The 21188-nt window shown below is 52.9% G+C and overlaps 1 protein-coding gene across 1 annotated transcript in view; it reads left to right on the top strand.

The window, feature by feature from the left end:
• Positions 1–986: 986 nt before the first annotated feature.
• Positions 987–21188, top strand: part of LOC101937287 (uncharacterized) — a 28821-nt gene continuing 8619 nt past the window's right edge. Inside the window, exons 1-9 of the mRNA XM_065582386.1 lie at positions 987–1259; positions 1692–2078; positions 3903–4053; positions 6244–6357; positions 7925–8038; positions 8679–10011; positions 16491–16593; positions 17459–17938; positions 20680–21081. Coding sequence (XP_065438458.1) covers positions 1236–1259; positions 1692–2078; positions 3903–4053; positions 6244–6357; positions 7925–8038; positions 8679–10011; positions 16491–16593; positions 17459–17938; positions 20680–21081 — 3108 coding nt within the window. The 5' untranslated portion in view covers positions 987–1235. The remainder of the gene's footprint in view (positions 1260–1691; positions 2079–3902; positions 4054–6243; positions 6358–7924; positions 8039–8678; positions 10012–16490; positions 16594–17458; positions 17939–20679; positions 21082–21188) is intronic.

Raw genomic sequence — 21188 nt, 5'->3', positions numbered from 1 at the left:
AATGGTGTCCCTAGCCCAGGGGTCAGCAACGTTTCAGAAGCGGTGTGCCGAGTCTTCATTTATTCACTCTAATTTAAGGTTTTGTGTGCCAGTAATACATTTTGACGTTTTTAGAAGGTCTCTTTCTACAAGTCTACAATATAGAACTAAACTATTGTTGTATGTAAAGTAAATAAGGTTTTTTTAAATGTTTAAGAAGCTTAAAATGCAGAGCCCCCTGGACTGGTGGCCAGGACCCAGGCAGTGCGAGTGCCACTGAAAATCAGCTCGCGTGCCTCCTTCGACACTACCTCTGCCCTAGGCTCTGTTTGTCAGAGGCTGGAGATGGATGGCAGGAGAGAGATCACTTGATCGTTACCTGATAGGTTCACTCCCTCTGGGGCACCTGGCACTGGCCAGTGGCGGTAGACTGGATACTGGGCTGGATGGACCTTTGGTCTGACCCGGTACGGCCGTTCTTATGTTCTGTTCCCAGACCCGGTTTCCTGGGGGACAATTTGGTACTGGCTAGAAACCCCCCCCCCCCCCCGCCCCGAGGCCAAGGCAGCCCCCGGAGGGAGCTCGGGGTCACCTGAGATGGGGCCCATGGCACTGGCTAGTGGTGGGCCGTCAGTGCTTTGTCCCACGCGTGGACCGTGGACTAGGAGCAAGGGCCCTGTGGCCAGGGCCGGCTCCAGGCACCAGCTTAACAAGCAGGTGCTTGGGGCGGCCAAGGGAGAGGGGCGGCACCTGCGGCAATTCGGGGGCGGCAGGTCCCTCACCCCCTCTAGGAGCGAAGGACCTGCCGCCGAACTACTGCATTGCCGATCGCGGCTTTTGTTGTTGTTGTTTTTTTTTGCTTGGGGGGGGCAGAAATGCTGGAGCCGGCCCTGCCTCCACCCCCCCTTCCCCCATTGCTGTCCCCGGCTCTCTGGCTGTCGGGGGCCGCCCGTGGTGTGAGGACACGGGGATGGGCGGGTCCCCCGGGGGCGGAGCCTGTTCTCGCCCGGTGACGGCGGGGAAAGGGAGGCGATTCCCGCCGCCAGGGGCCGCTGCCGCCCCGCTCCTCCCCGCCGCTCCCGGGCCCCGGCAGCCAGGCCGCGGCTCCCCCCGGCGGCGCTCGCTCTGCTCCGCCCGGCAGCGGGGCCGGCCCGTGGCGAGGCGAGGCGGCGCCGGGACTCTGCCCAGCCCGGAGCGGGAGCGGAGCTCGGCCGGGCCGGGCCGGGCCCGCTGGAGAAGCCCCGCCCGGGGGGGCCATGGCCGAGCGGGCCGCTGCCCAGGTAAGGGCCCGGCGGGCGGGGGAGCCTCGGGCCCCGGGAGCTTCTCCCCGCCCGGCCTGGGCCCCGGGAGCCGGAGCGCGGGGAGCGCGGGGCTGCCCGACCGGGCAGCGGGGATCGTGCGGGGGGCTCCGGGCTCGCCCCGGGGTGAAAGCGAGACCCCGTCCCGGCGCCGGCGGGGCTGTGAGACGGCGGGAGCTGGCATCGCCCCCTTGGGTTGTTTTCCTCCTGCTGCCTCGGGATCCTCCTCCGGCCCCAGCTTCCCTCCCTCGCCGTCGAGTAGCGCAGGTGCGTGCCCCGGGCTTTGCTCCCTGTCATGCTGCCTTCTCAAGCCCCTTTCTCCTGGGGCATGGGCGCCCCCCTTTTCTCCGTGCATCTGACCTGTTAGCTGGGAATGTGCCCCCCAACTTCAGCTTGGTGTCTTGTCCTGAACAGGCTCTGGCCACCCCCCGCCCCGTGTCTGTGCAGCCCCTCCCCGCTTCCGAAGGGACCCCCGGGAGAGCGAGCACGCTGCACCCCGCAGAGATTTCCCTCCCGGCCCTGGCTGCCCTCCAAGCCGTGGGGAGGAAGGTGGATTCTCAGGCTGCACAGTTGCTGAATCTGGACGGGAGAATGGGGACGGCTGAGAAGAAACTAGTCGGCTGTGAGAAAACAATGGTGGAGTTTGGGAACCAGCTGGAGAGTAAATGGGCCGCGCTGGGAACTCTGATCCAGGAGAATAATCTGTTGCAGAGGAGGCTGGAGAACATGGAGAACCTGCTGAGGAACAGGAACTTCTGCATCCTGAGGCTCCCCCCAGGCACTAAGGAGGAAGTTCCTAAGGTAACTGTCTGTCTAGGGACCTCTGTTGTCTCATCACTGTAGTATCTGAGGCCCAGATCCTCAAAGGTATTTAGGCCCCGAGTGCGACTATCCCAGCTCGCAATGAGGAGCAGAAGTAAAGCTTGGTGCTGGGTCACCTTTTGACAAGTATCAGGGGGTAGCCGTGTTAATCTGTATCTACACAAACAACAAGGAGTCTGGTGGCACCTTAAAGACTAACCGATTTATTTGGGCATAAGCTTTTGTGGGTAAAAACCTCTGAAGAAGTGAGGTTTTTACCCATGAAAGCTTATGCCCAAATAAATCTGTTAGTCTTTAAGGTGTCACCTTTTGACAGGATCTTTAATATTCCCATGGTCTCTGCACCATCCTGGAACAGTCTGACTTGGGAGTGTGATGGGGTGAGGTAAACACCTGCCTAGTGTTTGATTGACGGGCCTGGTTTATCGTTCTCTGCCATTACTCTTATGATCTCCAAAATGCTTTTCCAATTGGCTGCATGCTTACTGCCAGTCAGCTGGGCTTCCCGCTTTGCCATTTACTGGGCCTCGGACAGAGCAAGCCACAAAGCATCCAGCAGAGAACGTAAGAATGGCCACGCTGAGTCAGACCAATGGTCCTTCTGGCCCAGTATCCTGTCCTCCATCAAGCGACGGGTGCCAGATGCTTCAGAGGGAGGGAACAGCACAGGGCATTTTATTGAGTCATCCATCCCCTGTCATCCAGTCCCAGCTTCTAGCAGTCAGAAGCTAGGGACTCCCAGAGCATGGGGTTGTGTCCCTGACCCTCTTGGCTACTAGCCATTGATGGACCCATTAATGTATTCAAGAGATGCTGAGCTAGTGGGCCTGTTGTGGGGGAGCAGTGCCATAGCTCCTGCGCTGAATGGTGCGAGAGAACTGGGTAATTGTGGGCAGATATATGAATGCCGCAGTTTGTTTTAGACCAAGGCATCTTATTTCACTAGGAGGGTGGTGAAACACTGGAATGCGTTACCTAGGGAGGTGGTGGAGTCTCCTTCCTTGGAGGTTTTTAAGGCCCGGCTTGACAAAGCCCTGGCTGGGATGATTTAGCTGGGAATTGGTCCTGCTTTGAGCAGGGGGTTGGACTAGATGACCTCTTGAGGTCCCTTCCAACTCTGATATTCTATGATTCTATCTTTATCTTTCCAGTCTGGTCTCCAGTTGGACACAGTTTAAACCAGGTGTAACCTGTCATGAGCAGCAGAAAGAGCTAGCCTAGAAGAAGTAGAGCAGCATTATCCCCATTGTACATACAGGGAAACAGAGGCACAGGATGGTCAAGGGAGATGGGATGGATCATCTGATGGCTGCCTGTTCTGTTCATTCCCTCTGGGGCACCTGGCATTGGCCATTGTCAGAAGATAGGATACTGGGCTAGATGGATCATTGATCTGACCCAGTACGGCTGTTCTTATGAGACTGCGTGTCCGTATCAGAGCTGAGGTTAGATCCCAAGCCTGCTAACTTGAGTTTTCCTTCCTTCCCACTAGGCCATGCTCCTTCCCATTAATCCTCACTTGTGAGGATCAAAGAGTAAATTCTCTCTCCTTATCCATCCTGGTCTCCTCTGGCAAGAATACCAGCCAGGGTACCCGTTCGTGCCATTTGTGATGTGGCTGCCTGTCTGAGAAGAACTAGCCCAAGACATTTCATGTATATTACCAAACAGCTGGTGGGACATGCTGGGTGTTGATGGCTGGGCAGGCACCAACAGTGACCTTTTAATATAAGATAAAAAGCAGGATGTGTGCAGATGGGATGGCAGTGGAAAGTGCTGTGTGTGTAATGCTTGTGATTTCAGGTCCCGGTTATGTTTGAAGACATCTCAGTCCACTTCTCCAGGGAGGAGTGGGAGAATTTAGAAGAATGGCAGAAGGAGCTTTACAAGAACTTGAGGAAAGACAACTATGACTCTTTGATCTCCCTGGGTAAAGCTCAGATTTCACATATTGGTGAGAAGCTGTGAGCTTAGCAAAGTGCCAGGTTGCCAGATTCACTGACTAAAGCTTAGGCCTCGCGGGAGCCTAGGGTGATGAAAGAAAGATGGGGACAGCCCCTCAGCTAGTTCTTGGTAGTTTTTCCCCTTGTCGAGCTGCATAAATAAATAGGAGGTGACAGCTCCTTTGGTTTCTGGTGAATGAACATGTAGGTCCCACAGAGCCTTTGCTAGGTGGTCAGTTCCACCCATCCTCCATTGGAAAGGAGACGGGAACACACACAGCCCTGGCTCTGATACCTTCAACTCACGTCCTGTTTGCTTATTTGCAGGTTGCATTGATTCGCCCCAGCATGGAAAAAACTGTGCTAGTCCACGTGCTGGGTTTATGTGCTGCTGCCTTCGTGGAAGGGTGTTTCTTGAATCAAAGCTGCGTAGATTATAAAGGGAACAGTGGTAGCCTCTAGCAGTTTATCATTATGTTCCATATTTATTCCTAATACCATTTAAAACCCTACACACGTGTGCACACACACGCAGGTTTTAGAGGAGATTGTGTTAGGAGTCAAGGGAGCTGCTGTTTTCCCCCCAATATAGTAATTAATGAGCAATAAACCAAAACGATATTTTAATTTCTACTGGCTCAGACACATGCGATTATATAAACCATTCTGTCTTCCCTCTCTGGCCTGGCCTGGCCTTTGAAATGGACTCTGGCCTTTCTGCAGGTTTGTCGATGGACAAAGGGATTATATTGATGTAGTGAAGAAGTCTTCAAATTGCATCATTTCTGGGAACCCCACATCTCTTCTAGGAGTTACAATCCTGCTCCTCCCAGCGCTTTAATGTACCTTCTTGTATGGTCTTAGTCAGAGGTGGGCAAACTTTTTGGAGCAAGGGCCACATCGGGGTTGCGCAACTGTATGGAGGGCTGGGTAGAGAAGGCTGTGCCTCCGCAAACAGCCTGGCCCCCGCCCCCTATCCACCCCCTCCGACTTCCCACCCCCTGACTGCCCCCCTCAGAACCCCTGACCCATCCAACCCCCCCTGCTCCTTGACCCCTGACTGCCCCCTCCTGGGACCCCCCGCGCCTAACTGTCCCCCGGGACCCCACCCCCTGTCCAACCATCCCACTCCCTGTCCCCTGACTGCCCCCCTCAGAACCCCTGACCCATCCAACCCCCCCTGCTCCTTATCCCCTGACCGCCCCCTCCCAGGAACCCTGCCCCAACTGCCCCTGGGACCCCCACCCCCTATCCAACCCCCCCTACTCCCTGTCTCCTGACTGCCCCCACCGAACCCCCAACCCAGCCAACCTCCTTGCTCCCTGTCCCCTGACTGCCCCGACCCCTATCCACACACCTGCCCCCGATAGGCCCCCCGGGACTCCCACGCCTATCCAACTCCCTCCCTCCGCTCCCTGTCCCCTGACCGCCCCCTCCCAGGATCCCCTGCCCCTAACTGCCCCCTGGAACCCTACCCCCTATCCAACCCCCCTGTCCCCTGACTTCCCCCCTCAGAACCCCTGACCCATCCAACCCCCCCTGCTCCTTGACCTCTGACTGCCCCCTCCCGGGACCCTCCGCCCCTAACCGCCCCCCCCCGGGACTCCCACGCCTATCCAACCCCCCCTGCTCCCTGTCCCCTGACTGCTCCAACCCCTATCCACACACCTGCCCCCGACAGGCCCCTCGGGACTCCCACGCCTATCCAACCCCCCCTGTTCCCCATCCCCTGACGGCTCCCCTGAACCTCTGCCCCATCCAACCACCCCCCGCTCCCTTCCCCCCCCGGACCCTCTGCCCCTTATCCAACCCCCCCCTGCTCCCCACCCCTTTACCATGCCACTCAGAGCAGCAGGAGCTCGCAGCCCTGCCGGAGCCAGCCACGCCGCCACGCTGCCCGGCAGGAGTGGCAGGCCAGAGCACTGGGGTGGCGCGGTGAACTGAGGCTGCAGGGGACGGGGGAGAGCAGGGGAGGGGCCGGGGACTAGCCTCCCCGCCGGGAGCTCAAGGGCCAGGCAGGACGGTCGCGTAGGCCGGAGGTGGCCCGTGGGCTGTAGTTTGCCCACCTCTGGTCTTAGTTAACATTAGAATCTGTTCCGATCGCTCTCTTCCTTCTGGTGAGAAACAGAAGCTGTGGGGCTTGGGTGCCTAGCGAATATTAATCCGACACTTTGTCTTTTAATGTCTCTTTCCATGAACAGACTGTACCATCTCCAAACCTGACGTCCTATCACCGATTGCGCAGGAGGAAGAACCAGGTGTCAGGGTGCAGGGAGATCTGGAGGAGAGAGGAACCCCTGTGGATCCCAGCACTGGTGAGTAATAGATCTGAAACGGACAGTGCTGTGTCAATTGACTAATTATATCTTCAGATTAAAAGATCACTTGCCAACAGTTTGCTTTCTTTAACCTTTGTAAACTTACCAGATGAAGGACTAAATGCTCTCTAAGAACAGGAGTACTTGTGGCACCTTAGAGACTAACAAATTTATTAGAGCATAAGCTTTCGTGGACTACAGCCCACTTCTTCGGATGCATAAGTGGGCTGTAGTCCATGAAAGCTTATGCTCTAATAAATTTGTTAGTCTCTAAGGTGCCACAAGTACTCCTGTTCTTAATTTAAAAAATGTTTCTCCTATGTGTAAACAACAGCATTTTACATTTATAAAGGGCCTTACATCCAACAGCCGTCACAAACTACACGTGCACAGCACCACTGAAATGCAGCCACCTATGGGCTGGAATGCCATAACAACCACGTAGCATGCTGTACAGAAGTAGTAGAAAGAGGATACTTGGGCTAATGATGAGTACTCCTGAGGAATGTGTCTGAGCTCCTACTATCTCCAGAGAGCACCTCTATTTTTAAGGTCTTCTCTGAATAGCTTCCCCAGGACCCACATTGTAAACAGCATGAGACTCCATTTCTCTATCGGAGAAGGATTAAGAGCTCAGTGGACTCTCCTGGGATTTGAACCTGTGGTTCCAGAGTGTTTGGGTATTTCAGATCTGATGCTAAGCCATCGCCTCTCATATGAGCTCACAGGAAAGAGTGTGATAGAAGGAGCTAGTTAACATGGCCAAAAAGGCATGAATAAAAATTTTCCAAAGCTGAAGGAATGTACCTGATACCAAAGCACCCACGGTTTGCAGTCTGTTATAAAGCGTTCAGTGGTTTCTGTGGCTTAGGGGATCAGATTCAGGACTGGGAGTCGGGAGGCTGGAATTCTCTTCCTGGTACACCACTGCCTTGCTTTGTGACCTGAGGCAAGCCAGGTCAGCCTCGTGGTGCCTTCGAAGTGGATGTGTCTGAGAGAGGATAATAATGTGTACCCATCTTGGTACAGCATTTTGAGCTTTCTGCATGAAAAATAATATGCAAGTATTATTGTTAGTCTGGAGAAGAGACGACTGAGAGGGGACATAACAGTTTTCAAGTACATATAAGGTTATTACAAGGAGGAGGGAGAAAAATTGTTCTTCTTAACCTCTGAGGATAGGCCAAGAAGCAATGGGCTTAAATTGCAGCAAGGGAGGTTTAGGCTGAACATTAGCAAAAACTTCCTGTCAGGGTGGTTAAGCACTGGAATAAATTGCCTAGGGAGGTTGTGAAATCTCAGTCATTGGAGATTTTTAAGAGCAGGTTGGACAAACACCTGTCAGGGATGGTCTAGATAATACTTAGCCCTGCCATGAGTGCAGGGGACTGGACTAGACGACCTTGAGATCCCTTCCAGTCCTATGATTCTGTGAAGCATTATAATTGCATTAGAAAAGTATATACAAATCTGTGTTTGCACAGAACCTAGCAGGATGGGCGCTTGGGCTGTGACCGGGCTGCTAAGCGATACAGCAATAAAATAACTCTATTTACATGAACAGACTCTCCAGTTTCGACACCTGAGGTTTTATCGCAGGTTAAACTAGAGGAAGGGTCGTGCAGCAGAGTTCAGCAAGAATTGGAAGAGAGAGAAATCCCTGCGGATCCCAGCCTGTGTGAGTTATAGAGTAGTAGACTTTCGTAAACTGGGAGAGACGTTAAATGAGAGTGTCCAGCAAATCTGTTGTGGGTATCACACTGAGCAGGTGTGTGTGTGGGGGGGAATAGTTAGCACTTCCACAGCTCTTCTTTTATCCATAGGGACTTGGAAAATGCCATTGTTCCCGTTTTACAGACTGGGAGACTGAAGCACAAACGTGACTTGCCCGAGGTCACGCAGAGTCAGTGATCAGAAGACTGGGGTCTCTGTCAGCTCGGAAGTGTCAGCCCTGTGCCTTAGCCTGACCCATGTGACGTTACTGAGCAGGGCTGGGCTCTGGACTGGAGAAGGGGAACATTGAAATGGTCACTGTAGTATATCCGCTGCCCCTGTGGATCTGGCTGGCTGGGTAATTCAGCACGCGTTCGGGTTAGGGCCAGCAGGTCACGGCGGCGTTGGTCCAGCTGCCAGCCCAAGCCCCTGGAGTAACTTCGTTAGCTGTCGGGAAGTAGGAAGCTCTTGTATTTGCTATGCCCAGCGCAGGGGACATGATCACATGTATTAAGCGAATACATTCCCAGTGGTTTCTTATGGCCCAAGTAGATGAAATGGGGGGAAATAAAACCAGTGCTGGATTCTGTTCTATTTTGTTGCAGCAGGTGATGGGCTTGTGATCAAAACGGAGGAGGGGACGGTCAGGGAAGGCCACAACAGCCCAGAGCCACGTGGAGTGCAACTGGGGACGTGCAGAGAGAGCGAGGGGCAGGCTCCCGAGTGGGGAGCACCCTGTGAGAGTCTGCCTGGCCCGGTGACGCATCTGAGGAGCGACCTGGAGCAGCCCAACGAATGCAGGGAGGACCGGAATGAAATCGCTGAGCCCCAGGGCGGCGTTGCCGTCTCCCGGCTCTGCCAGCCCGCGGAGAGGCCCTTTCATTGCCTGCAGTGTGGCAAGAGCTTCACCCGGAAAGACACCCTGCTGTCCCACCAGCGCACCCACACCGGGGAGCGGCCCTACGCCTGCGCCCAGTGCGGGAAGACCTTTGCACAGCAGTCCAAGCTCAGCAGCCACCGCCGCACCCACACGGGCGAGCGGCCCTACGCCTGCAGCCAGTGCGCCAAGACCTTCGGCCGCAAGGAGCACTACACCCAGCACCAGAGGACCCACACGGAGGAGCGGCCCTTCATCTGCAGCCAGTGCGGGAAGAGCTTCCGCAGGTACTTCAATCTGACGGTGCACCAGCGCACCCACACTGGGGAGCGCCCCTACCCGTGCGCCCAGTGCGGCCGCCGCTTCAGCCGCAAGGAGCACTTCCTGCTGCACCAGCGCATCCACACCGGGGAGCGGCCCTACCAGTGCAGCCAGTGCAACAAAAGCTTCATCCACCAGTCGCGCCTCAACTACCACGCCCGCATCCACTCGGGGGAGCGGCCCTACGCCTGCGCCCAGTGTGCCAAGCGCTTTGCCGAACCCTCCAAGCTGGCGGTACATTGCCGAGTTCACACCGGCGAGCAGCCCTACTCCTGCCTCCAGTGCGGCAAGAGCTTCGGCCTGAAGAAAAGCCTCGTCGTCCACCAGCGGAGCCACGCTCAGGAGCGGCCCTACCAGTGCTCCGAGTGCGGTATCCACTTCATCTGCCAGTCCTACCTTGTCCGGCACCGGCTGGTCCACACCAGGGAGCGGCCCTACAAATGCACCGAGTGCGGCAAAAGCTACAGCCGCAAGGAGCACCTGCAGAACCATTGGCGTATCCACACCGGGGAGCGGCCCTTCCAGTGCACCGCTTGCGGGAAGAGCTTCATCCAGAAACATCACCTCCTGAAGCACCAGCGCATCCACACGGGGGAGCGCCCCTACCAGTGCGGGGAGTGCGGGAGGAGCTTCCGCTGCAAGGAGTCCCTGAAGGATCACGCCAGGGTTCACGGCACAGAGCTGGGTCACCTGCAGGCTGCGCCCAGTCTCACGCAGGTATTGAAGATGGGCACCGTGGGGTGAGAATAAACCCTGGGGCTGATGGCAGCCCAGTGAACAGGCACTGAGAACAGCAGCACGGCAACGCAACAGGAAACGGACAAGCCCCAAGCACCTGTCTGTCCCTACGCCCCAGGGGAAATTGTACAGTCCATGAAAACCCGTGTGCACTCCCGCCTGTCACAGCCGTGCGGCTTGACAAAGAGCACTAGCCGCGTGGGTGTGAGGGAGCGTGGCCGCGTCTTTAAACCAAAAAGCGAGAGCAGTCTTACCCGCCGGCTGTTTGTGCAGAGGAAGTATCGGCCAAGGGAATGTGGGATGCCAGGCTGCTTTTTTGATGCAGGAAAACAACTCCTATTGCTTTACGTTTATAGTTGCACCCCCAGTATCTGAGGTTAGAATTGGGGGCCATAGCGTGAAAGCCACGTCCCTAAAGATAACCATGCGGCGGGGTGAGGGAAACGGTTGTGGGGCATGAGGAAGACACACTGAAGGGAAGAGAGATTGAGGCACTCACCGAATGAGTGGGGCCAAATGAATCAGTAAATGGCGGTGTAAGTTGTATGTTCCGTGAGTTGCTCGTGAGAGATAAGAAGATGCCAGCAGTCAGTGGTTAGCCAATGGGGGTAACTGGCAAAATGGTGTACTTTGCAAGTAATGTTGGGGTTTCCCCTGCAATACAGCCTGAGTGGAGATCTTGGCAGGTAAAAACCCTTTCAAGTTACCTTTTAAAAATGTGTCTATGTAACTTCAAGCCTGGCCATGTGTTCTCTTAATGGGCTGGGATCTCAAACCCTGTAGTTTTTATTTAATAATAATAATAATAATAATACTTTAATACGTTTAAATTGGGAAACGCCCCTAATCACAGCCAAAAAATGGTGCCTGAGCTCACAGCCTGTCTATGGAGAAAGCTGTATATAAAACAAGAATAAGGTTTGAAATTTGTATCTACCTTGACACTAGCATGAAAGGCAAGAAAAAGAAAAAGCCCTATCACTACAACCTCTGGGATTCTGCTGTTCCTACTAACCTTGTGACTGCTGGAGAACATGCTCACCTGCTCCAGAGCCAGCCGTTCTGGTCACCTATTTGCAGAAACGGTATCTTTCTTTATCTCTGGTTTTAAAAAGTGGCATGTTGTTACCTTATGGCTTAACGTGTACGGTATGTGTGTGATCTAGAATGATATCATTACCTGTATGTATGTGTTAAAAATAGTTTTCTAATAATGTTCTTTCACCTTAATAATAAAAATTATTTTTAGCAAAGTGGTTCTGTTCCAGCATTTGGGTCTTCAGCCTCTAGATGGCGCTGTTGGTGCTCAAGTTCTGTGATGAATATTTTTGCTTTGCTCTATCTGAGCAGTGGGGGGCCCAACTCAGCTTTGATAGGTGGGTCAGAGCACAGGACTGGGAGCAGGGAATTCCTGTCCTAGTGCAGACTCGTTCCCTCTGTGACTTTGGGCAAATCACTTCTCTCTCTGTCTCTCTTTCCCAGTGGTTAAAATGAGGATTAGTTCCTACTGTGAGGGTTGGTTTGTTAGTGGAGGCGCTCGACAGCCGTGGTTCTCAACTAGGGGTATGCGTACCCCTGGGGGGACGCAGAGGTCTTCCAGGGGGTACCTCAACTCATCTAGGGATTTGCCTGGTTTTACAGCAGGTTACATAAAAAGCACTAGTGAAGTCAGTACCAACTAAAACTTCATACAGACAATGAAGAGAGGAGTATGACTGCTCAGAGCTCCGGTATGAAACTGCAGAAAAACCTGAGAGTCTCTGGATAAAGTTGGGAAGTGTGAGCAACAAGTGTGATGTCGTGGTTGGAGTCTGCTATAGACCACCAGACCAGGGGGATGAGGTGGACGAGGCTTTCTTCTGGCAACTAGCAGAAGTTGCTAGATCGCAGGCCCTGGTTCTCATGGGAGACTTTAATCATCCTGATATCTGCTGGGAGAGCAATACAGCGGTGCACAGACAATCCAGGAAGTTTCTGGAAAGTGTAGGGGCAATTTCCTGGTGCAAGTGCTGGAGGAACCAACTAGGGGCAGAGCTTTTCTTGACCTGCTACTCACAAACAGGGAAGAATTAGTAGGGGAAGCAAAAGTGGATGGGAACCTGGGAGGCAGTGACCATGAGATGGTCGAGTTCAGGATCCTGACACAAGGAAGAAAGGAGAGCAGCAGAATACGGACCCTGGACTTCAGAAAAGCAGACTTTGACTCCCTCAGGGAACAGATGGGCAGGATCCCCTGGGAGAATAACATGAAGGGCAAAGGGGTCCAGGAGAGCTGGCTGTATTTTAAAGAATCCTTATTGCGGTTGCAGGAACAAACCATCCCGATGTGTAGAAAGAATAGTAAATATGGCAGGCGACCAGCTTGGCTAAACAGTGAAATCCTTGCTGATCTTAAACGCAAAAAAGAAGCTTACAAGAAGTGGAAGATTGGACAAATGACCAGGGAGGAGTATAAAAATATTGCTCAGGCATGCAGGAGTGAAATCAGGAAGGCCAAATCGCACTTGGAGTTGCAGCTAGCAAGAGATGTTAAGAGTAACAAGAAGGGTTTCTTCAGGTATGTTAGCAACAAGAAGAAAGTCAAGGAAAGTGTGGGCCCCTTACTGAATGAGGGAGGCAACCTAGTGACCGAGGATGTGGAAAAAGCTAATGTACTCAATGCTTTTTTTGCCTCTGTCTTCACGAACAAGGTCAGCTCCCAGACTGCTGCACGGGGCAGCACAATATGGGGAGAAGGTGACCAGCCCTCTGTGGAGAAAGTGGTTCGGGACTATTTAGAAAAACTGGACGTGCACAAGTCCATGGGGCTGGATGCGCTGCATCCGAGGGTGCTAAAAGAGTTGGCGGATGAGATTGCAGGGCCATTAGCCATTATTTTTGAAAACTCATGGCGGTCGGGGGAGGTCCCGGATGACTGGAAAAAGGCTAATGTAGTGCCCATCTTTTAAAAAAGGGAAGGAGGAGGAGGATCCGGGGAACTACAGGCCAGTCAGCCTCACCTCAGTCCCTGGAAAAATCATGGAGCAGGTCCTCAAGGAATCAATTATGAAACACTTAGAGGAGAGGAAAGTGATCAGGAACAGTCAGCATGGATTCACCAAGGGGAAGTCGTGCCTGACTAACTTAATTGCCTTCTATGATGAGATAACTGGCTCTGTGGATGAGGGGAAAGCAGTGGATGTGTTATTCCTTGACTTTAGCAAAGCTTTTGTTACGGTCTCCCACAGTATTCTTGCCGCCAAGTTAAAGAAGTATGGGCTGGATGAATGGACTGTAAGGTGGATAGAAAGCTGGCTGGATCGTCGGGCTCAACGGGTAGTGATCAATGGCTCCATGTCTAGTTGGCATCCGGTTTCAAGCGGAGTGCCCCAAGGGTCGGTCCTGGGGCCGGTTTTGTTTAATATCTTTATTAATTATCTGGAGGATGGCGTGGACTGCACTCTCAGCAAGTTTGCAGATGACCGTAAACTAGGAGGTGTGGTATCAGAGGGGTAGCCGTGTTAGTCTGAATCTGTAAAAAGCAACAGAGGGTCCTGTGGCACCTTTGAGACTAACAGAAGTACTGGGAGCATAAGCTTTCGTGGATAAGAACCTCACTTCTTCAGATGCAAGTAATGGAAATCTCCAGAGGCAGGTATATATCAGTGTGGAGATAACGAGGTTAGTTCAATCAGGGAGGGTGAGGGGCTCTGCTAGCAGTTGAGGTGTGAACACCAAGGGAGGAGAAACTGTTTCTGTAGTTGGATAGCCATTCACAGTCTTTGTTTAATCCTGATCTGATGGTGTCAAATTTGCAGATGAACTGGAGCTCAGCAGTTTCTCTTTGGAGTCTGGTCCTGAAGTTTTTTTGCTGTAAGATGGCTACCTTTACATCTGCTATTGTGTGGCCAGGGAGGTTGAAGTGTTCTCCTACAGGTTTTTGTATATTGCCATTCTTAATATCTGACTTGTGTCCATTTATCCTCTTGCGTAGTGACTGTCCAGTTTGGCCAATGTACATAGCAGAGGGGCATTGCTGGCATATGATGGCATATATAACATTGGTGGACGTGCAGGTGAATGAGCCGGTGATGTTGTAGCTGATGTTGTAGGTGTGGTAGATACACTAGAGGGTAGGGATCAGATACAGAGGGACCTAGACAAATTAGATGATTGGGCCAAAAAAAACCCTGATGAGGTTCAACAAGGACAAGTGCAGACTCCTGCACTTAGGACGGAAGAATCCCATGCACTGCTACAGACTAGGGACCGAATGGCTAGGTAGCAGTTCTGCTGAAAAGGACCTAGGGGTCACAGTGGACGAGAAGCTGGATCTGAGTCAACAGTGTGCTCTTGTTGCCAAGAAGGCTAACGGCATTTTGGGCTGTATAAGTAGGGGCATTGCCAGCAGATCGAGGAACGTGATCGTTCCCCTTTATTCGACATTGGTGAGGCCTCATCTAGAATACTGTGTCCAGTTTTGGGCCCCACACTACAAGAAGGATGTGGAAAAATTGGAAAGAGTCCAGCGGAGGGCAACAAAAATGATTAGGGGTCTGAAGCACATGACTTATGAGGAGAGGCTGAGGGAACTGGGATTGTTTAGTCTGCAGAAGAGAAGAATGAGGGGGGATTTGATAGCAGCCTTCAACTATCTGAAGGGGGGTTCCAAAGAGGATGGAGCTCGGCTGTTCTCAGTGGTGGCAGATGACAGAACAAGGAGCAATGGTCTCAAGTTGAAGTGGGGGAGGTCCAGGTTGGATATTAGGAAACACTATTTCACTAGGAGGGTGGTGAAACACTGGAATGCGTTACCTAGGGAGGTGGTGGAGTCTCCTTCCTTGGAGATTTTTAAGGCCCGGCTTGACAAAGCCCTGGCTGGGATGATTTTGTTGGGAATTGGTCCTGCTTTGAGCAGGGGATTAGACTAGATGACCTCTTGAGGTCCCTTCCAACTCTGATATTCTATGATTCTATGAATGGCTTGTTTATACTGCTCTGTATACTATACACTGAAATGTAAGTACAATATTTATATTCCAATTGATTTATTTTATAATTATATGGTGAAAATAAGATAGTCAACAATTTTTCAGTAATGTGCTGTGACACTTTTGTGTTTTTATATCTGATTTTGTAAGCAAGTGCTTTTTAAGTGAGGTGAAACTTGGGGTACACAAGCCAGATCCAATCCATGCAACAAACCTCGATGCCAGCTCTGCCCACATATCTACACCAGCAACACCATCACAGGACCTAACCAGATCAGCTACAACATCACTGGTTCATTCACCTGCATGTCCACCAATGTTATATATGCCATCATGTGCCAGCAATGCCCCTCTGCTATGTACATTGGCCAAACTGGACAGTCACTACGCAATAGGATAAATGGACACAAGTCAGATATTAAGAATGGCAATATACAAAAACCTGTAGGAGAACACTTCAACCTCCCTGGCCACACAATAGCGGATGTAAAGGTAGCCATCTTACAGCAAAAAAACTTCAGGGCCAGACTCCAAAGAGAAACTGCTGAGCTCCAGTTCATTTGCAAATTTGACACCATCAGATCAGGATTAAACCAAGACTGTGAATGGCTAGCCAACTACAAAAGCAGTTTCTCCTCCCTTGGTGTTCATACCTCAACTGCTAGCAGAGCACCTCACCCTCCCTGATTGAACTGACCTCGTTATCTCTTGCCTGCATATTTATACCTGCCTCTGGAAATTTCCATTACATGCGTCTGACGAAGTGGGCATTCACCCATGAAAGCTTATGCTCCAATACATCTGTTAGTCTTAAAGGTGCCACAGGACTCTGTTGCTTTAAACCAGATCTGACTCCTGAAAGGGGCCCAGTAGGCTGGAAAGGTTCAGACCCACTGCTCTAGAGCAACTGAGTAGTAAAATGATCCATCCCTGGAGGGCTGAGTCCCCTGACAGTTCTAGTGAGGATTTGCTTCTGATCTTGTGGGTCTTAGGCCAATGTAGTTTCACTGATTTCGGTGACTGACACTGGTATAAGAGACGGGGATCAGGCCATCAGCTTTTATAGAGCTCTTTGCATATTTAAAGCACTGTACAGACGCTGAGCTAATTCATCCGTGGGTCACTCCTGGAAGGTAGGTGGCTGAGTATCATTATCCTCATTTTACAGATGGGTAAACTGAAGCATGGGGATGCTGTGACTGGCCTAAGTGAATCAGTGGAAAAGCCAGGATTCCCCCTCCCAACATTTCCATGGAACAGAGACTTTCTTCTGAGGCAAATACTGGCCCTGTCTCTCACTCTGTCACCCCAGTATGACTCCAGTGGGTGCATTACACCAGCATAGCCTGTGAGGGGGTGTTGAATCAGGTCCACTAGCTACACACCACTATTCTGCACAGAGTGGGAAACTGAGGCACGGGTATCTCCTCTGGCTAGGGATTTATACCACCCTCAACCTCAGGTATCCTAGCATCTGCGGTTGGTGATTTGCCTGCTCCTGTTTTCCTCAGAAAACTCTGCTGTGAGAATGGGCAGCATCCCCCTTTCCCCTCCTCCCTCCGGGGATATGGTGGCTTAGGGCTGCAAGAGCGAAATAGAATACGTGATAGAGCAGTGAGTTATTCCCCGATTGCCAGTCGGGTTAGTGACTCGGTCCAGACCGCTTATAACGGGAGCTGGGGATTGCTGGACAGCCCCCTCATGGTCAGATAAGTGTATTTGAATACATGGTTGATGCCGGGTCTCCAAAAGTATGTCTACACTGCAATAAAACAGGCTGGCCTGTGGCAGCTGACTCGGGCTTGGGAAGCTATAAAATTGACATGTTGTCAGGTGGGCTCCGGGACCCTGTGAGGGGTGGCGGTCCCAGAGCCCAGTCAGCTGATGTGGACCAGCCCAGGGCATTTTATTGCAGTGGAGATGTACCCTGAGGGTCTGATCCTGCAGCGAGCTGACTGCCCCCAACTCAGCAGGAGTTGACGTGAGCAGGATCAAAGCTTGGCCCCAAATATCAATTATTTGTGTACATATTTATGTGCCTTCTCCTTGAGCCTTTCTTCAGGGGCCTCAGGGCCCAGCTTTTCTCTGCAGCCCCAGGGGCTAGAAACCCCACAGCTTCTTTTTCAATGAAAACCGAGGGACAGCAGGCGCTGGGGCTCTAAGAAGAGCACCCCAGGCTGGGGCTAAAATCGGGGCTGCCCAGACAGCCAGTGTGAAAAACCAGGCTGGGGTGGAGGGTAATAGGAGCCTATATAAGACAAAGCCCCAAATCTAGGGACTGTCCCTATAACACCAGCTAGGGTGACCAGACAGCAAATGTGAAAAATTGGGATGGGGGTGGGGGGGTAATAGGAGCCTATATAAGAAAAAGACCCAAAAATTGCGACTGTCCCTATAAAATCGGGACATCTGGTCCCCCTAACACCAGGGCAGCTGGTCCCCGTAGCTGCCAGCAGGGACGAGGGGGTAAGCGGGTGAGCTAGGACGTGCACGGCGCTGCTGTGACACTGTCGGTCCCAGGAGAGCCCAGGAGAGCCGGGGGGAGGTCAGGGTTTGGTTGGAGGGGGCGAGCGAGCCCAGGCTGGAGTCCCCGCAGGGCGCTGGCGTGGCCGGGCATCCCTCGCCCCAGCGGCTGAAGGACAAGCCCTTGTCCCCGGCTATGGCCCGGCCCCGGTCCCGGTCCGAGGGGGCCCCGGCGGCGGGCTCGGAGCTCGCTGCGCCCGTGCCCGGTAGGCGGCACTGCTCGGGCTCGCCGCCCCTGGCGCGCCGGCCGCCCGCGCTCTTCGCAGGACCAACGAGGCGGCGGCGGCGGCCGCCCTCCCTCCCAGGCTGCACTCGGGCCGCTCCCTCCCCAGCATGGCAGCGGGACCCAGCCCACGCCCCTAGCGAGCCCCGGCCCGGGCCGCGTCCCCCGAGAGCCACCCAGCGCGGGGCCATGGCCGAGTGGGCCCCCGCCCAGGTAAGGGCCCCGCGGGGAGCGGGGCTTTGCTGCCCCCGGCCGCGGGGACCGGCCCGGATCGTGCCGCGGGTCCGGCCCGGGGGCTCGGGGCAGGACAGGCTGGCCCCGGGGGGGGCTGCGAGTCGTCCCCCGCCGCATCGCCTCCCAAGCATAATAATTTCTCCCGTCCCGGCCCTCCTGGGCCATCCCAACCCCCCCGCTCCCCACAGCCGCAGCCCCGCCGAGATGCAGCCACCTCTGGGGGGCAGGACCTCGGCGCAGGGCCCCCGCGGCGTGCGGGGATGGCTGAGCAGGGGCCGTGGGGGGAGGCCTTTGGGCTTGGGAAGTGCCCTGCCCTCCTTATTGTCCACACGGAACAGCGGGCGTGAGGGGACTGACTCGACCCTGCTGGGATTTGAACCTTTGGATTCAGGGTGGCTGGGGACTTAGGGCTGGGAAAGGGACACTGGGGCTTCAGGGTGGCAGGAAAGTTGTTTTCAGCTGAGCTGGGGAATCATCAGCGTTACAAACTCTTGCCCAGTCGGCTCATTCCCTGAAGCATTTCTACATTGCCAACCTTATCGGGAGGCGTTTATGATTCACGGGAATGTCCAGTCCTTTGTTCATCCTTATGGAGCTCTTGGCCTCACACACATGTTGTGGCAGTGAGTTCCACCGGCTTACACAATTTTGCTTGCTTAAAATAATCTACTTTTCACTTTAATTGACAAGCCCCTAGTTCTTATGCTCTGAGAAAAGGTGAATAGAGGCTCCTGACTGTCTCTAGACCATTCGCTATTCTGTAGACCTGTGTCGTCTCCCGCTTTGTCTATACTAAGCAGCCCCGAGCGTGTCGATCTCTTCCCATAAGGAAGTCTTTTTCAGGCCTCTAATCGTTTGTTGTCCATCTCTAATCCCCTTCTGCTCTGCTTATTCTCGCTGAGAAAGAGTGACCAGAACTGACCCCAGGAGTCCAGCTGCGGAGGGCCCATTGACTAGTATGATGGTGTAAAAACTAGAGCTGGCAGAAAACACAAATTCAATTTTGCAAAAAAAATTTGAGATTTCAGAATTTATTTTCATTCTGCATCAGAAGGAAACCGGGACCTTTTGAAATTTTCCATGAAAAAACACAAATGAGAGATTCCCTCTAGAATAGCCAATAGCCCAGTGGTGGGATGTCAGAGACCCCAGTTCAAATCCCTGTTCTCACCATTGGGGTGAGATGCTTTCTGGTTTTGACCAGAAATTCCATCCTAGACCCGGGGAAGCTTCTGGACAAAAGTTTCCTCAAAACTAATCCATTTCTGTGAAAAATTTCACGTTAGACAAATCAGCATTTTCCAGCGGGGGGGGAAATTCCGTTGAAAAATTCCCAGCCCACTAGAACAATAACCTGCTCAGTATTGTTTTCTGTCCTGCTCCTCATGCATCTGACATTTTGTTTGCTTTTTCTGACCACAGCTACATGTTGATTTGCTAGACTGAAGTTTGAATGTCACACAGCGTGCTCGGGAAGCTCAAAATACATCCTCCAGCCTGGGCTACGTTGTGTTGTCAACAAGGGATTTCATCTGCCCTTGTGCTGCCCATTCGCTTAGCCTGGAAAGGTCCCTCTTGAGTCTTCTTTAGTCCTGACTAACCTGAATTTCTTTTGCCATCATCAGACCTTTGCCCCCTTCTTCCCAGTTAGTAAATAGCTTAGTCACTGATCCTAGTGCGGATCCGTGGGGCACCTCACTCTTCACCATTTGCCATGATGGAAAATGGGCCATTCATTCCTAGTGGCCATGAAAGGTCAGCCCAAAGCCAGTTAGAGTCCATAGACTATGGCTTCTACTTTTCTGCTAAACTCTTTTGATCTGTGTTGCCCTCATCCTCCCAAGCTGCACCCTCCTCATTTGATTAGTCCGTCTGTTGTGTCCTGTCTCTGACCCGTAGATTGTGAGCTCTCTGGAGCAAAATGTCTCATTTTTTCGGTGCAGCATCTCCCGCTACAGAGCCTTGATCCTCGGTTAGGCTTCCTAACTCCTGCTGTGATAACAATGAAGGGAAAGACTCCCATTGGTTTCAGGATCAGGTCCTAACTGGTGTTACTGGGAGCAAATGACTATTCCAGCTACCCCACCGATGAGCATGGCATAAATACCTAGATAGGCTCCACTGAAAGAACTGAGCGCAAGACAGTGCGCGGGTGACAATGTAACATCAGGGAGGTGTTTTGTTTGGATGTCTCTCAAGTGCTGTGTGCTTTGTTTGTTGTGACTGAAGCTAATTTCTGTTGTCTCCCCTGCACATGCTCCCTTCCTCCCTTGGCCGTGCTTCTCATCCATCGCGTTCTCTTGTCCCCACGCTTGCCTGGCCTGGTCTGGCCGGACATTCCTCGGCAGGTTAGAACGTTGCTGTGGGAGGAGGAATTAGCTACAATAAGAACTGACCTAGTTTGCCTCTTTTCCTTTTGGCCTGTGGATTTTTGCCAGTCTCTGCCCTTTCTTTCCAGTTGGGATTGGAAGCCGAAGTAGTGACGTACAGTGAGGGGGAAAGGATGGCCTTGCGTTTCTAGATTGGCTGGAAACAGGATGCACTGGAATTCACAGCCGAGAGCTTGGGTTCCTTATTGATCCAGGCCAATTCCCAGCCAGTGAGGTTCAGACAAACATTGGGGCGTTTGGATCCTGATCCGCATCCTCCCGGTTCCTTTAGCGTTTTGTCACTGAATAAACCCGACTTCAGCCGTTGTCGATCTCTCTCCCTGCAAACAGATTCAGGAATGGAACGTCGAGGCGCAACATCTGCTGCCTTTGCAGCCGCCCCTTGTCCCCGAGCGCGCTCACATGAGAGAAGCACAGCTGCACACGGCAGAGGCCTCTCTCTGGACTGTGGTGGCTACAGTGCAGGCCATGGAGCGGAAGATCGATCTGCTGGCCACGCGCCTGCTGAGCCTGGAGGGGAGATCTGGGACGGCCGAGAAGAAATTAATAGACTGTGAAAAAACAGCAATGGAGTTCAATAACCAGCTGGAGAGTAAGTGGGCCGTGCTGGGAACTCTGATCCAGGAGTACGGGCTGCTGCAGAGGAGGCTGGAGAACGTGGAGAACCTGCTGAAGAACAGGAACTTCTGGGTCCTGAGGCTCCCCCCAGGCACTAAAGGGGAGGTCCCCAAGGTAATGATATCCCAGCTAGTGCTGAGAAGCATGTGCTGAAATGTTCTGTGCTATCCCCAGGATGTGTTTACTGCTATGGAATGGCTTGGAATGAGGAGGAGTGGGAA

This window comes from Chrysemys picta, chromosome 2 (genome assembly GCF_011386835.1).
Source record: "Chrysemys picta bellii isolate R12L10 chromosome 2, ASM1138683v2, whole genome shotgun sequence".
In the NCBI taxonomy this organism is placed as follows: domain Eukaryota; kingdom Metazoa; phylum Chordata; order Testudines; family Emydidae; genus Chrysemys; species Chrysemys picta.
Note: the sequence above shows the minus strand (reverse complement) of the source record. Positions and strands in the feature narration are given on the sequence as shown.